Raw genomic sequence first — 11,661 nt, forward strand, 5'->3', positions numbered from 1 at the left:
AGAAGGAGGAGGAGAAGGAGAAGAAGAAGAAGGAGAAGGAGAAGGAGAAGGAGAAGGAGAAGGAGAAGGAGAAGGAGAAGGAGAAGGAGAAGAGGAGGCGGAGGAGGAGATTGGATTTATACCCCGCCATTCACTATCCGAAGGAGTCTCAGAGTGGCTTACAAACTCCTTCCCCTCCTTTTATTTCAAGCAACCTTGCAATACACAGAATGCTGATAAAAGAAACTGTGTTGAGGTTTCCTGTAGCATTAAACTACGTAGCCCATGGTGCTGTGAGAATGCTTCTTTAATGTCTGACGACTTTGCAATGCACAGAATGCTGGCAAAAGGAACTGTTTTAAGAGTATCCAGCTTAGGTTGATTCATAAATGGGTATTCAAGGTAGACATGATGGGGGGGGGGTAGCCATGCATGTTCCTTCATGTGCTTTCCCCGTTCACAGGTAGAAGGGGTCACAGGTAAGGGGAGCAGTTTGCACAGGAGGAGGTAAGGAATCTTGTAAACTAGCTTGAAATAAAAGAAGCATCTACACAGCATCATGGGCTGTGTAGTTTAAAGCTATGGACAATCTCAGATATAGGAGGAGGAGACTGGATTTATACCCTGCCCTTCACTCAGAGTCTCAGAGCGGCTTACAAACTCCTTTCCCTTCCCCTCCCCACAACCGACACCCTGTGAGGTAGGCGGGGCTGAGAGAGCTCTGACAGAAATTGCTCTTTTTCAAAAACAGCTGTTTTCAGAACGATGGTTTGCCCAAGGTCATCCAGCAGCTGCGAGTTTCCTCTGCTTCCCATCCTGCCACCAAAAGATCTTCGGCGTTGGGGGGGGGCTCTTTATGCTTTCAGCAACCTCGAGACTTGGCCCTCAACCCCTCCCCTCAATGCCCTTCAACAACCCCCCTCTCCCAATGAATGGCTTCTAGCAATATTTGCAAATTGCAGCCAACCCCTTGGGGGATGCCAGCTTGAGCCGGGGCTTCTTCCACGAGCTCACCATAGCTCTCCTTGAAGCCAACAAGATGTCATGGCTTTGCCAGGAGTTCCCCAAGCAAGAACGGCCAGGGGGTGGCAGGACAAGAGAAACAGATTTGAAATGGGCTTAGAGAAAGGGAAACTGAACCTTGAGAGACAGTTTGAGAGCCAGTTCAGTGCAGTGGTTAAGTGCACGGACTCTGATTTGGGAGAACCGGGTTTGATCTCCCACTCCTCCACATGCAACTGCTGGGGTGACCTTGGGTCAGTCACAAGTTCTCTCAGAGCTGCTCTCTCAAGGGCAGTCCTTGAAAGAGCTCTCTCAGCCCCACCTGAAACAAATGCATGGGTTGATCTGTGACGGGATCAGACCGTGTGTCAAAAACAAGCCCTTCATGACAATAAAGTAGGTTATATATTTTTCTTTTTTACACAGACCAGCATCCTCAGTCTGAAAGTCCAGCAAACCGGGGGGGGGGGAGCAACGATCTCTTTGGGTGCCGAACCGCAAACGGTTTCCTCACCTCTCCACTGCCCTGTCCAGCAAATAGAAGAGAGCCTGGAGCACCACATGCTGAACGCTTTTGTTGGGGTGGTGTAACTTGGCCGTGAAGAGGGCGATCGAGGCGCCGGAAGGGTCTCGTACGCTCTGCCAAAGAATGCCAGGAGAAAAGGGTCAGTGCAGGAAATACGGGAGCGAATCAGTCTCATTGAGGTCAAAAGCCACAACGTTCCAGGTGTCGCACGGTGGAATGGAATCATGACACTAGTGTTGGCATCAAATAGGAACACTACTTAGCATTTTAAAAGCACTTTTATGCCCATTTTCTTGGGGGGAGAGGGGGCTTCATACCTCACCCGAGGCCACCTTTAGTTCATAGCAAAGGTAAGATCTGAACCAGAGACTTCCCAAGCCAAAGTTCAGTTTCCTCGCTGTTACACTGCACCCGCTCTCATGTAGTATTTTTAAAGTGAAGCAGGTTCTGGAGCTGATCAGTGCCTGAAGGGGCACTAGGGTTGCCCGCTCTGAGTTGGGAAATACCTGGAGATGCTTGTGATGCAGACTGGGGAGGGGAGGGGACTGCAGCAGGGTACAGTGCCATAGAGGTAGGGTTGCCAGGTGAGGCCGACAAGCCTGCGGGGGACTTACCAGGAGGCTCCAGGAGAGGAGAGGGAAGAAGTGCGACTGAAATCCGAAGCGAGTTCTGTGTGAGCGGGCCATCGCACTTAAAGGGACTGTGTTCCTTTTAAATGCCTTCTCTCCATTGGAAATAATGGAGGACGGCGGCAACTTCTTTGGGGGCTCATAGAATTGGACCCCCTGGTCCAATCTTTTTGAAACTTGGGGGGGATTTTTAAGGAGAGGCATCAGCAGCTATGCTGAAAATGGGGTGCCTCTACCTCAAAAAACAGCCCCCCCAGAGCCCCAGATAACCAAGGATTGATTGTCCATTATACCTTATGGGGACCGGTCTCCATAGGGTATAATGGAACATCCACCCAACTGGGGACTGGCAACCCCACATAGAGGCCACCCTCCAATGCAGCCATTTTCTCCGTGGGAACAGACTATATTCCTCTATGACTATTCCAGCATGACCTGTTATTATCGCTATACAATACTATTAGTGCCATATCAACATTGTCACTAGCACTTGATGATTGTCTATAACCAGGGCTTTTTTTTGTAGAAAAAGCCCAGCAGGAACTCATTAGCATATTAGGCCACACCCATGACAGCACAGATCATTAGCATATTAGGCCACACCCCGTGTCACCAGAAGTGTGGTCATCCAGCCACACCCACCTTTTGCTTCTTATTCTGTTTACCTTGTTTGTTGTCAAAACCCAGGGCTTTTTTTGGAGCAGGAACTCCTTTGCATGTTAGGCCACACCCCCCAAATGTAGCCAATTCTAATGAGTTCCTGCTGTTGGGTGTGGCCTATTATGCTAATGAGTTCCTGCTGGGTTTGGCAACTTGGGAGCCAGCCGGAACTCTGTTCCTGTGCGTTCCTGCCCAAAAATAGCCCTGTATATAACTCTTTAGGATTATTTACGGTTGTTTTATATTTGTGTTGTTTTTATCTGTTTTAGTTTTTTACGTAAGCCACTCCGAGCCTGCTCCGGCGGGGATGGCGGGATATACATCTAAGAAACAAATAGATAGATAGATAAATACAATCTTGGTTGCCTGGAGATCAATTGTAATAGCGAGAGATCTGCAGGTGCCGCCTGGAGGATGGCAACCTTAACAGGCAATCTCTTTTTAGTTCAGATTTTCAAAAGGATGACTATAAAAGGAGTGCCCCCGGCGACTAACAGGTATGCCCAAGCCGCATCCCCTTCCGCAGGGAATTGTGAGGTTTTCCGAGGTGAAATGCGTCAAGCCCTCCCAAAGCCAAAACCAAGAGTGTAACAATCACATTATGACCAGTCCGTCCAAGACCCAATTATGACAGATCAGGCCAACTAATTGAGCAGTAATTACTCCGGCCAGAAGATCTGAGCAGGAGGAGGGCGTCTTTCCCGGCGTCCACGGCCGGGCATCCTTTGACTGGAGATGCCGGGGATTGAACCTGTGACCTTCTGTGTGCAAAACGGGCGTTCAGCCACTGAGCTGCGGGGCCCTTCTCGGAATTGCTTCTAATCGCCCAGGGCCTCCCAGGAGCGCAGCTCAGGAAGAGCAAATCCCACCGGCCCGTACTCACCAGGATAGTGAACTTCCCGCTAAGCAGCTCAGAGCGGAGGGGCTCCTCGTGCGGTTTCAGCTTCACAATCCCTTCTTTCAGCCTGGTCTCCTAAGAAGCAGGAAAAGAGTTTTTCAGGCGCACGGAGTGGATTTCCCTGTCTGCGGCTTAAGAGCCGGGTGTTCTCCTGGAAGGATCGCCCCTCCCTTTCAGGAGCCGCATGCCAATCTCGCCCGGCCGGTTTGCAGAATGGTGGCGAAACTGCTCCTCCTCTCTCTGAGGATCACCAGGGCAGGAGGACACAGGGTTGCCAGCTCCGGGTTGGGAAATACCTGGAGACAGGGCATTTTTGGTAGAAAAAGCCCAGCAGGAACTCATTAGCATAATAGGCCACACCCAACAGCAGAAACCTATTAGCATATTAGGCCACACCCTGACAGCACCACTCATTAGCCTATTAGGCCGCACCCCCATGTTACCAGAAGTCTGGTCATCCAGCCACATCCACCTTTTGATTCTTATTCTGTTGACCTTTTTTGTGGTCAGTCCAGGGCTTTTTTTGTAGCAGGGACTCCTTTGCATGTTAGGCCACACACCCCTAATGTAGCCAATCCTAATGAGTTTCTGCTGTTGGGTGTGGCCTGTTATGCTAATGAGTTCCTGCTGGGGGTGGCCAACTCGGGAGCCAGCCGGAACTCCGTTCCTGTGCGTTCCTGCCCAAAAATAGCCCTGCCTGGAGATTGGGGGGGGGGCGAGTTTAGGGAGGGGAGGGACCTCATCAGGGTACCGTGCTGTGGAGTCCACTCTCCAAGGTGGCCATTTTCTCCAGAGGACACAATCTTGGCCATCTGGAGATCCACTGTAATAGCAGGCGATCTCCAGGTTCTACCAGGAGCTTGGCAACCCTAGCTGGACGGAAGGGACTGGGAATCTGCCAGGTTTTTTCGGAAAGGGGTCTCTAATGCAGAGCCTGGGAGGACCCTGAAATGCGGAGCTTTTATGGTAAGGGGGGAGTCTAAGAACCTGAGAGAAGCCGTGTTGGATCAAGCCAATGGCCTCTGCAGTCCAACCTTCTGTGTCACACAATGGCCAAAACCCAGGTCCACCAGCAGGGTCGGAACTCCAGAAGCCCTCCCACTGTCGCCACCCCCCAAGCACCAAGAATACACAGCATCACTGCCCCAGTCATAAGAACATCAGAGAAGCCATGTTGGATCAGGCCAGGGGCCCACCCAGCCCAGCACTCTGTGTCACACACTGGCCAAAACCCAGGTGCCATCAGGAGGTCCACCAGCGGGGCCAGAACTCCAGAAGCCCTCCCACTGTGGCCCCCCAAGCACCAAGAAGACAGAGCATCACTGCCCTGGACAGAGTGCTCCATATATACCTTGTGGCTAATAGCCGCTCACGGACCTCTGTTCCATATGTTTCTCCAACCCCCTCTTGAAGCTGTCTACGCTTGTAGCCGCCACCACTTCCTGCGGCAGTCAATTCCATGTGTTAATTCGTCTTCGGGTGAAGAAGTACTTCCTTTTATCTCTTCTAAGCCTACTGCTCATTAATTTCACGGACTGCCCACAAAGTTCTTTCATCGGGAGAAAGTAAGGAAAGTACTTCTTTCTCTACTTCCTCTATCCCATGTATAATAAACCTCGATCATGTCACCCATCAGCCAGCCCATCAAGTTCTTAGTCCTCAGGGATATTAAGGCTGAAAAAGACTCCTGAGAACAAGATGTTAGGCCGAGAAGATCTGGGTAGGAATTCAAATGGTTAAAGGGGATATTTTCCCTCAGCACAGGTGAGGCCCTTGCCAGGCAATTGACGGGTTACAAATGATCCCTCTAAGCTGTGGAGCCCTGTGGGCAAAAATTCTACTTTCTGAGCTACCGGCATCAAAGCTGTGAGTGAGCGATTCGGCTGCTGCATAAATCAGTTTGCTCTGGAGTCCTCCTTACTGAGCTGAGACAAAAATGGGTGAGCCGGAGGCTAAAAAACTGTGAGCCAGCTCACACTAACTCAGCTTAGAGGGAACACTGGTTACAAGTCTCTCAAGGGGCTAATTCAACAAAAGCAAGCGTCGTTTTCTCGACTCTCCTCTTATGGGATCACACCGGGGTTCCTCGTTGTGGATCAGGCGATGGTCCTGATCCTGGGCCCTCGCCTTCCTCAAATCTGGCTCCCTTACACAACCTGTTCCCCCAGATAATTATGGAAACTTCCCAGGTGAAATTGCTGAGGAGAATCACCAAAAGGACAGCAAGCCCCAAGCACAGATTGTTGTGACCCTGATCTCAATTCATGACTGCGGTTCCACCTATAATCTCCTGTTTTCAGTCCCTGGTGCATCCGGCTTCCTACCGTCTAACTGACCCTTTCTGATACCACTATTTGGCTTCCAGGGAAAAGAGAGGGCGTTTCTTGACTTAAAGCAGAAGATGTCCGATCCGGTTGGGGGCAGAGGCCTATAGGGGTGCCAGTCCCCTGGTCCGGGTGGGCGTCCCCCCACTTTTGTGGACCTCTCCCCACCGTCGGCTAGGCGGCCGGTGGGCGGGGAAACCCCACATGCAAATGCCCCGAAACGCAGCACAATGACATCGCCCGGAAGTGACATTATCACAGCGCCAGTGTTATGTGGCGACGCTCTAGTTTTGGGGGCAAAACTCTATGGCAAAATTGGGCTCAAACCTTCAACGAAAGTTTAGACAACTAGTAAAGGGCCAAAAGTTAAAGGCATCAATAGTTATGGACAAAGGTACATGTATTTATTTCAAAAACACATAAAAACCTTGTAGGGGCCCAAATAAAGCCTCATAAAATCATCAAAGTGACAAATGCACACACAAAAAAGAACCACGTATGACCAGACGTGTTTTGGCCAATGCTCCCTCTAAGCTGCGGAGTCTTGTGAGCAAAAATTCTACTTTCTGAGCTACTGGCATTAAAGCTGTGAGCGAGCGGTTTGGCTGCTGTATCAGTGAGTGGGCTCTGGAGCCGGCCTTCCTGAGCGAAGACAAAAATGTGTGAGCCGGAGACTAAAAAACTGTGAGCGAGCTCACACTAACTCAGCTGAGAGGAAACATTGGTTTTGGCCCGCAAGAGCCTTCTTCTGAGGTCAAATAATACAGAATACAACATGAAACAAAGTCCCTATGACACTTGTAAGGCAGGAAACAATTGATATAAGGCCCAAAATGGAATGTTTGAATGACACACACACACACACACACACAAACTTGTTTGTGAGGCCACAACTGTATCTGACCTTGTGTCAGCACCAATTACATATATTGGAAATAGCAACAGGGCTATTTTTGGGCAGGAACGCACAGGAACGGAGTTCCGGCTGGCTCCCGAGTTGGCCACGCCCAGCAGGAGTTCATTAGCATAACAGGCCACACCCAACAGCAGAAACTCATTGGAATTGGCTACATTAGGGGTGTGCGGCCTAACATGCAAAGGAGTTCCTGCTACAAAAAAACCCCTGGGTTTTGACAACAAACACGGTAAACAGAATAAGAAGCAAAAGGTGGGTGTGGCTGGATGACCACACTTCTGGTAACATGGGGGTGCAGCCTAATAGGCTAATGAGCTGTACTATCAGGGGTGTGGCCTAATATGTTAATGAGTTTCTGCTGTTGGTTATGGCTTATTATGCTAATGAGTTCCTGCTGGGCTTTTTCTACAAAAAAGGCCCTGGATAGCAATATTGCCGATATGTACTTTCCAGTTTAGGTCCTTAGAATACAAGTAGAATTGCGTTATCGGGGCCAATGTACCATCAATATGTACCCAAAGGAGTCTCAGACCAGCTTACAATCTCCTTCCCCTTCCTACAACAGACATCCTGTGAGGTAGGTGGGGCTAAGAGAGCTCTCTCTTGAGGACTGCTCCTGAGAGAACAGCTCTGAGAGAACTTGTGACTGACCCAAAGTCACACCAGCAGCTGCATGTGCAGGCGTGGGGAATCAAACCCGGTTCTCCCAGATTAGAGTCCATGTTCCTAACCACTACACCAAAGTGTTGGTGGACACTGTGGCACCTATGGGCCCAACTTTGGGTGGCCCTGCCCTAGAATATGGTTCAACATACGCTCCCCATGGACTCTGATCTCATGCCACTTACCCTGTAGGAGTGGAAGAGTTCGATTGCTCGAAGGACGTCAAATTTCCTGGCCATGAGGAACTTGACTGCCACATTCCAAGAGAGTGGCGAGACATTGTATTGGACCGTCCACTTGTTAATCTCTTCAAGAAATTGCTTGGTAGCCTGTTTGGGGAAAAAAGAAGATACACTGAAGGCGGAATACAATCTAAATACCAAGACGATACAAAAGATTTCTTACATTCCCCCCCCCCCCCCCCCCCTTTCCCACCACCCCGGACGAAAAATTGGTTCTCAGATTGGCTCACAGCAATCAGAAGGCAACAGAACTGAGAACTGTTCCCGAGAGAAGGGATTCCTAGCTAGCTGCTTCCTGGCCTCCCTCGGATGCTTCCTGACCTCCCTTTGATGCTTCCTGGCCTCCCTCTGTTGCTTCCTGGCCACCTTCCTCTGACAGTACAATTAGCAACAGATGTAAGCCAGAAGTTCAGTTTCATCCAGGCAGGACTGAAGGATGACTGGCTGTTTCCTGTCTTCCCCATGACAGAAGTTCAGCTATTAAGGAAACAAGCCCGATCTCAGTAGCTAATCAGGGTCGACTCTGGCAAGTACTTGGATGGGAGACCTCCTTGAAATACCAGCAGTTGGGAGGACAGGGACAGGCTTCATTTAGCCACCTCTCTCAGTATCCTCCAGGCTCCCAGTAGGGGTCAGTCACCAGAGATCGCCATGACTTCCAGGTGCGCGCGCGCGCGCACACACGTATGAAAAAAAACCCCTCAGGGGAAAAAAAGAGAGCAACATCTAGATCACCAATACAGGTGACAGGCAACAGGTCCAGGATCACTAACCCACCAAAAAAGAAGCATAATAGAGCTTCCATGCACAGAGGCAGTCTACCATTTTATACCAGAGAGTGGAGAGAAGCAAGCGAGGAGGGACATCTGTTTCATACCCTGCTTGTGAATGCAGAGTGGCATTTTGGTACTGGCAGCCAATGTTCCCTCTAAGCTGTGGGAAGATGCCAATGTTGGATAAGAGATGCCAATGTTGGATCAGACCAAAAAACCTGCTTTGTGAGCTGCCGGCATTAAAGTTGTGAGTGAGCGATTTGGCTACTGCATAAACGAGTTTGCTCTGGAGCCATCCTTCCTGAGCTGAGATGAAAATGTGAGAGCCGGAGGCTAAAAAACTGTGAGCTTACAACACTGTGAGATTACAACACTGGTTGTAATCAATGCTCCCTCTAAACTGTGGAGTCCTGTGAGCAAAAATCCCACTTGGTGAGCTGCTGGCATTAAAGGTGTGAGCAAGCGATTTGGCTGCTGCATAAATCAGTTTGCTCTGGAGCCGTCCTTCCTGAGCTGAGACAAAAATGTGTGAGCTGTAGGCTAAAAAACTGTGAGCTAGCTCACACTGACTCAGCTTAGAGGGAACACTGCCCACGACATCCACGCCGACATCAATCCCTAGATGGCAGCCGTAGTGAGAACCAATGCTCCCTCTAGGCTGTGGATTCCGTTCTAGCTAATATCCATTTCTAATGGCTACCTGCTGACATATATTCACCATAGTTCTAGTCTGAGATGTAGACAGTAATTAGCTTTCTGTTCTTATGGGGGGGGAGGAATCTGAAGTCCAGGGTTTTTTTTTATGCTTTTGACCTGAACACCAAATACTAATAAATTTTATTTATTATTTTCTTTGTTAGATTAGATTCCACGACCACCCTTCCCCTCTTGCACAGGGCAGTTTAGTTAAACAATTTAGTTAAAACCATAAAAACTCAATATTTCAAACATTCAAAGCATCTAAACATTTAAAGACGTTTTAAAAACAAGGTGGCAGTGCTAGCATTCAGTCATGGCGGAAGGGTGCCAGGCAGATGTATGGAACCGTCGCTGCCTTGGTGAGCTCCCGACATTAAAGTGGTGAATGAGCAATTTGGCTACTGCATAAACTACTTTGCTCTGGAGCCATCCATCCTGAGCTAAGGCAGAAATGTGTGAGCTGGAGGCTAAAAAACTGTGAGCTCGCTCACACTAACTCAGCTTAGAGGGAACACTGCAAGTTGCAGCTGAAGACAGAATGTGGGACTTCACAAGAGACCTTGGGTCTGTTGTGTGCACAGTTTATGAAACACTTTATACTCTGCCACTGACTAACAGGTTTGACTTGGTGGGTGCACTTAGCACTTCCACGGTGCCTATGTTAAGTGCCATTTATGATTCTAACATCACGAATGTATTAACTTTGGTTCATTTGTGACTGTTGTTTGGATGCATGCTGGGAAGGTAAAATGCCGAAAGAACAAAATGTTAACTTGCTATTTTTGCCGAGGCTTATGGCCTTGGCAGGCCAGCTATAACTGCGCACGTCTCTGGCCAAAGGAAGAACAATGGCACCTTGTAAACCATATCAGCTATATAGATACTTTTAGAATTTTACAGTCTAAGAGAAAGAAACACTTATTGTTCAGCTAAAAGAAAAAAACTTTACGTGGGAAAGCCCAGCTTAAAAGGTTTTCTGCCAATCAGAGGTCAGAGTGCTGATGTTTGATGGAACTAATCGTCTTGTTCAATTGGTGTCCATCATCCTGAGTATAAAATCCTATGCCGCCCATCGTAACACGCGAAGAGTCGGTTGGGCATTCAGGGTTCCAAAACCTTGACATCTGTACTCTTCCTTTATCAATTAATCAATTATTTTTTGGTCTTCTACTCTACAGGGCTGCTTTGTGCGTTTTCTCAAACTGGCCTGGGCAAACACAACCCGGACAGAGGTTCTGTCTAACAGGTCTGATCCGACAAGGCTAGCTCTTAGGGTCAAAGCCCAGGGCCTGGGCATCAAACAAGAATGGCCAGGGGGTGGCATCATGCCTTTGTAAAAGATAAAGGTTCCCTTGCACGAAAGCCAGTCGAATCCGACTCTAGGGTTGTGGTGCTCATCTCCGTTTCAAAGCCGAAGAGCCAGCGCTGTCCGAAGACGTTTCCGTGGTCATGTGGCCGGCATGACTAGACACCAAGGCGCACGGAACGCTGTTCCCTTCCCACCGAAGTGGTACCTATTTGTCTACTTGCAATTTCTTGCTTTCGAACTGCTAGGTTGGCAGGAGCTGGAACTAGAGACGGGAGCTCACTCCGTCATGCGGCACACTCGGGTCTCGAACTGCTGAACTACTGACCTTCCACAGCCTGCAGTTCAGCATCTTAACCACTTGAGCCACCGCAGCTCCTCATGCCTTTGACATCCAGGTATTTAAAAACCCACAAGTTGGGTTGCAATCCCTTATTTGGGCCCAAGCTTTGCACGCTATCACCCCTCCGCACGCTACCCCCAATTACCCCTCCGCATGCCTCCCACCCCCGAAGCCGGAACAATCCAGCCGCAAAGCTCCCAACGCCAAAAGTTTAAACACTGCCCGCAGGGACAGGATCTGTGGGAAGGCAGAGAGATAAAGGGGTGACTCACAGGAAGGAAGTGTCTGGAAAAAGCAAGGGAGCCAGATGTCGATCAAAGCAAAAAAGCCGGAACGACAAAGGAAGGGACAAAAGGATTGGAGGAGAACCTGTCGGCGGTCGCCCCGAGATTATTATTCTTCACAAATACCAGGGCAATCTCATTCAGGGTCATGCCCCAGGTGGCTTGCCTAATACAGGAACTTTTCATAGTGTGTGTGTGTGTGTGTGTTTTTACATAAGTCAGCAGCTCTCTCCGACTCCCTCCTCTCCTCCACTTAAGAACATAAGAGATGCCAATGTTGGATCAGGCCAAAGGCCCATCCAGTCCAACACTCTGTGTCACACAGTGGCCAGAAATACCAGGTGCCACCAGGAGGTCCAGCAGTGGGGCCAGGACATTAGAAGCCCTCCCACTGTTGCCCCCCCCAAGCACCAAGAA

The 11,661-nt window shown here is 49.4% G+C and overlaps 1 protein-coding gene across 1 annotated transcript in view; it reads right to left on the reverse strand.

Moving 5' to 3' along the window:
• PTPN9 (protein tyrosine phosphatase, non-receptor type 9) overlaps positions 1 to 11,661 on the reverse strand; it is a 71,211-nt gene that overhangs the window by 37,946 nt on the left and 21,604 nt on the right. Inside the window, exons 2-4 of the mRNA XM_015424782.1 lie at positions 7,783 to 7,926; positions 3,680 to 3,769; positions 1,496 to 1,620 (exon numbers count right to left, since the gene is read on the reverse strand). Of these exons, the coding sequence (XP_015280268.1) occupies positions 1,496 to 1,620; positions 3,680 to 3,769; positions 7,783 to 7,926 (359 nt within the window). The remainder of the gene's footprint in view (positions 1 to 1,495; positions 1,621 to 3,679; positions 3,770 to 7,782; positions 7,927 to 11,661) is intronic.

The sequence above is a fragment of the Gekko japonicus genome, unplaced genomic scaffold, assembly GCF_001447785.1.
Source record: "Gekko japonicus isolate JY-2015 unplaced genomic scaffold, Gekko_japonicus_V1.1 scaffold892, whole genome shotgun sequence".
In the NCBI taxonomy this organism is placed as follows: domain Eukaryota; kingdom Metazoa; phylum Chordata; class Lepidosauria; order Squamata; family Gekkonidae; genus Gekko; species Gekko japonicus.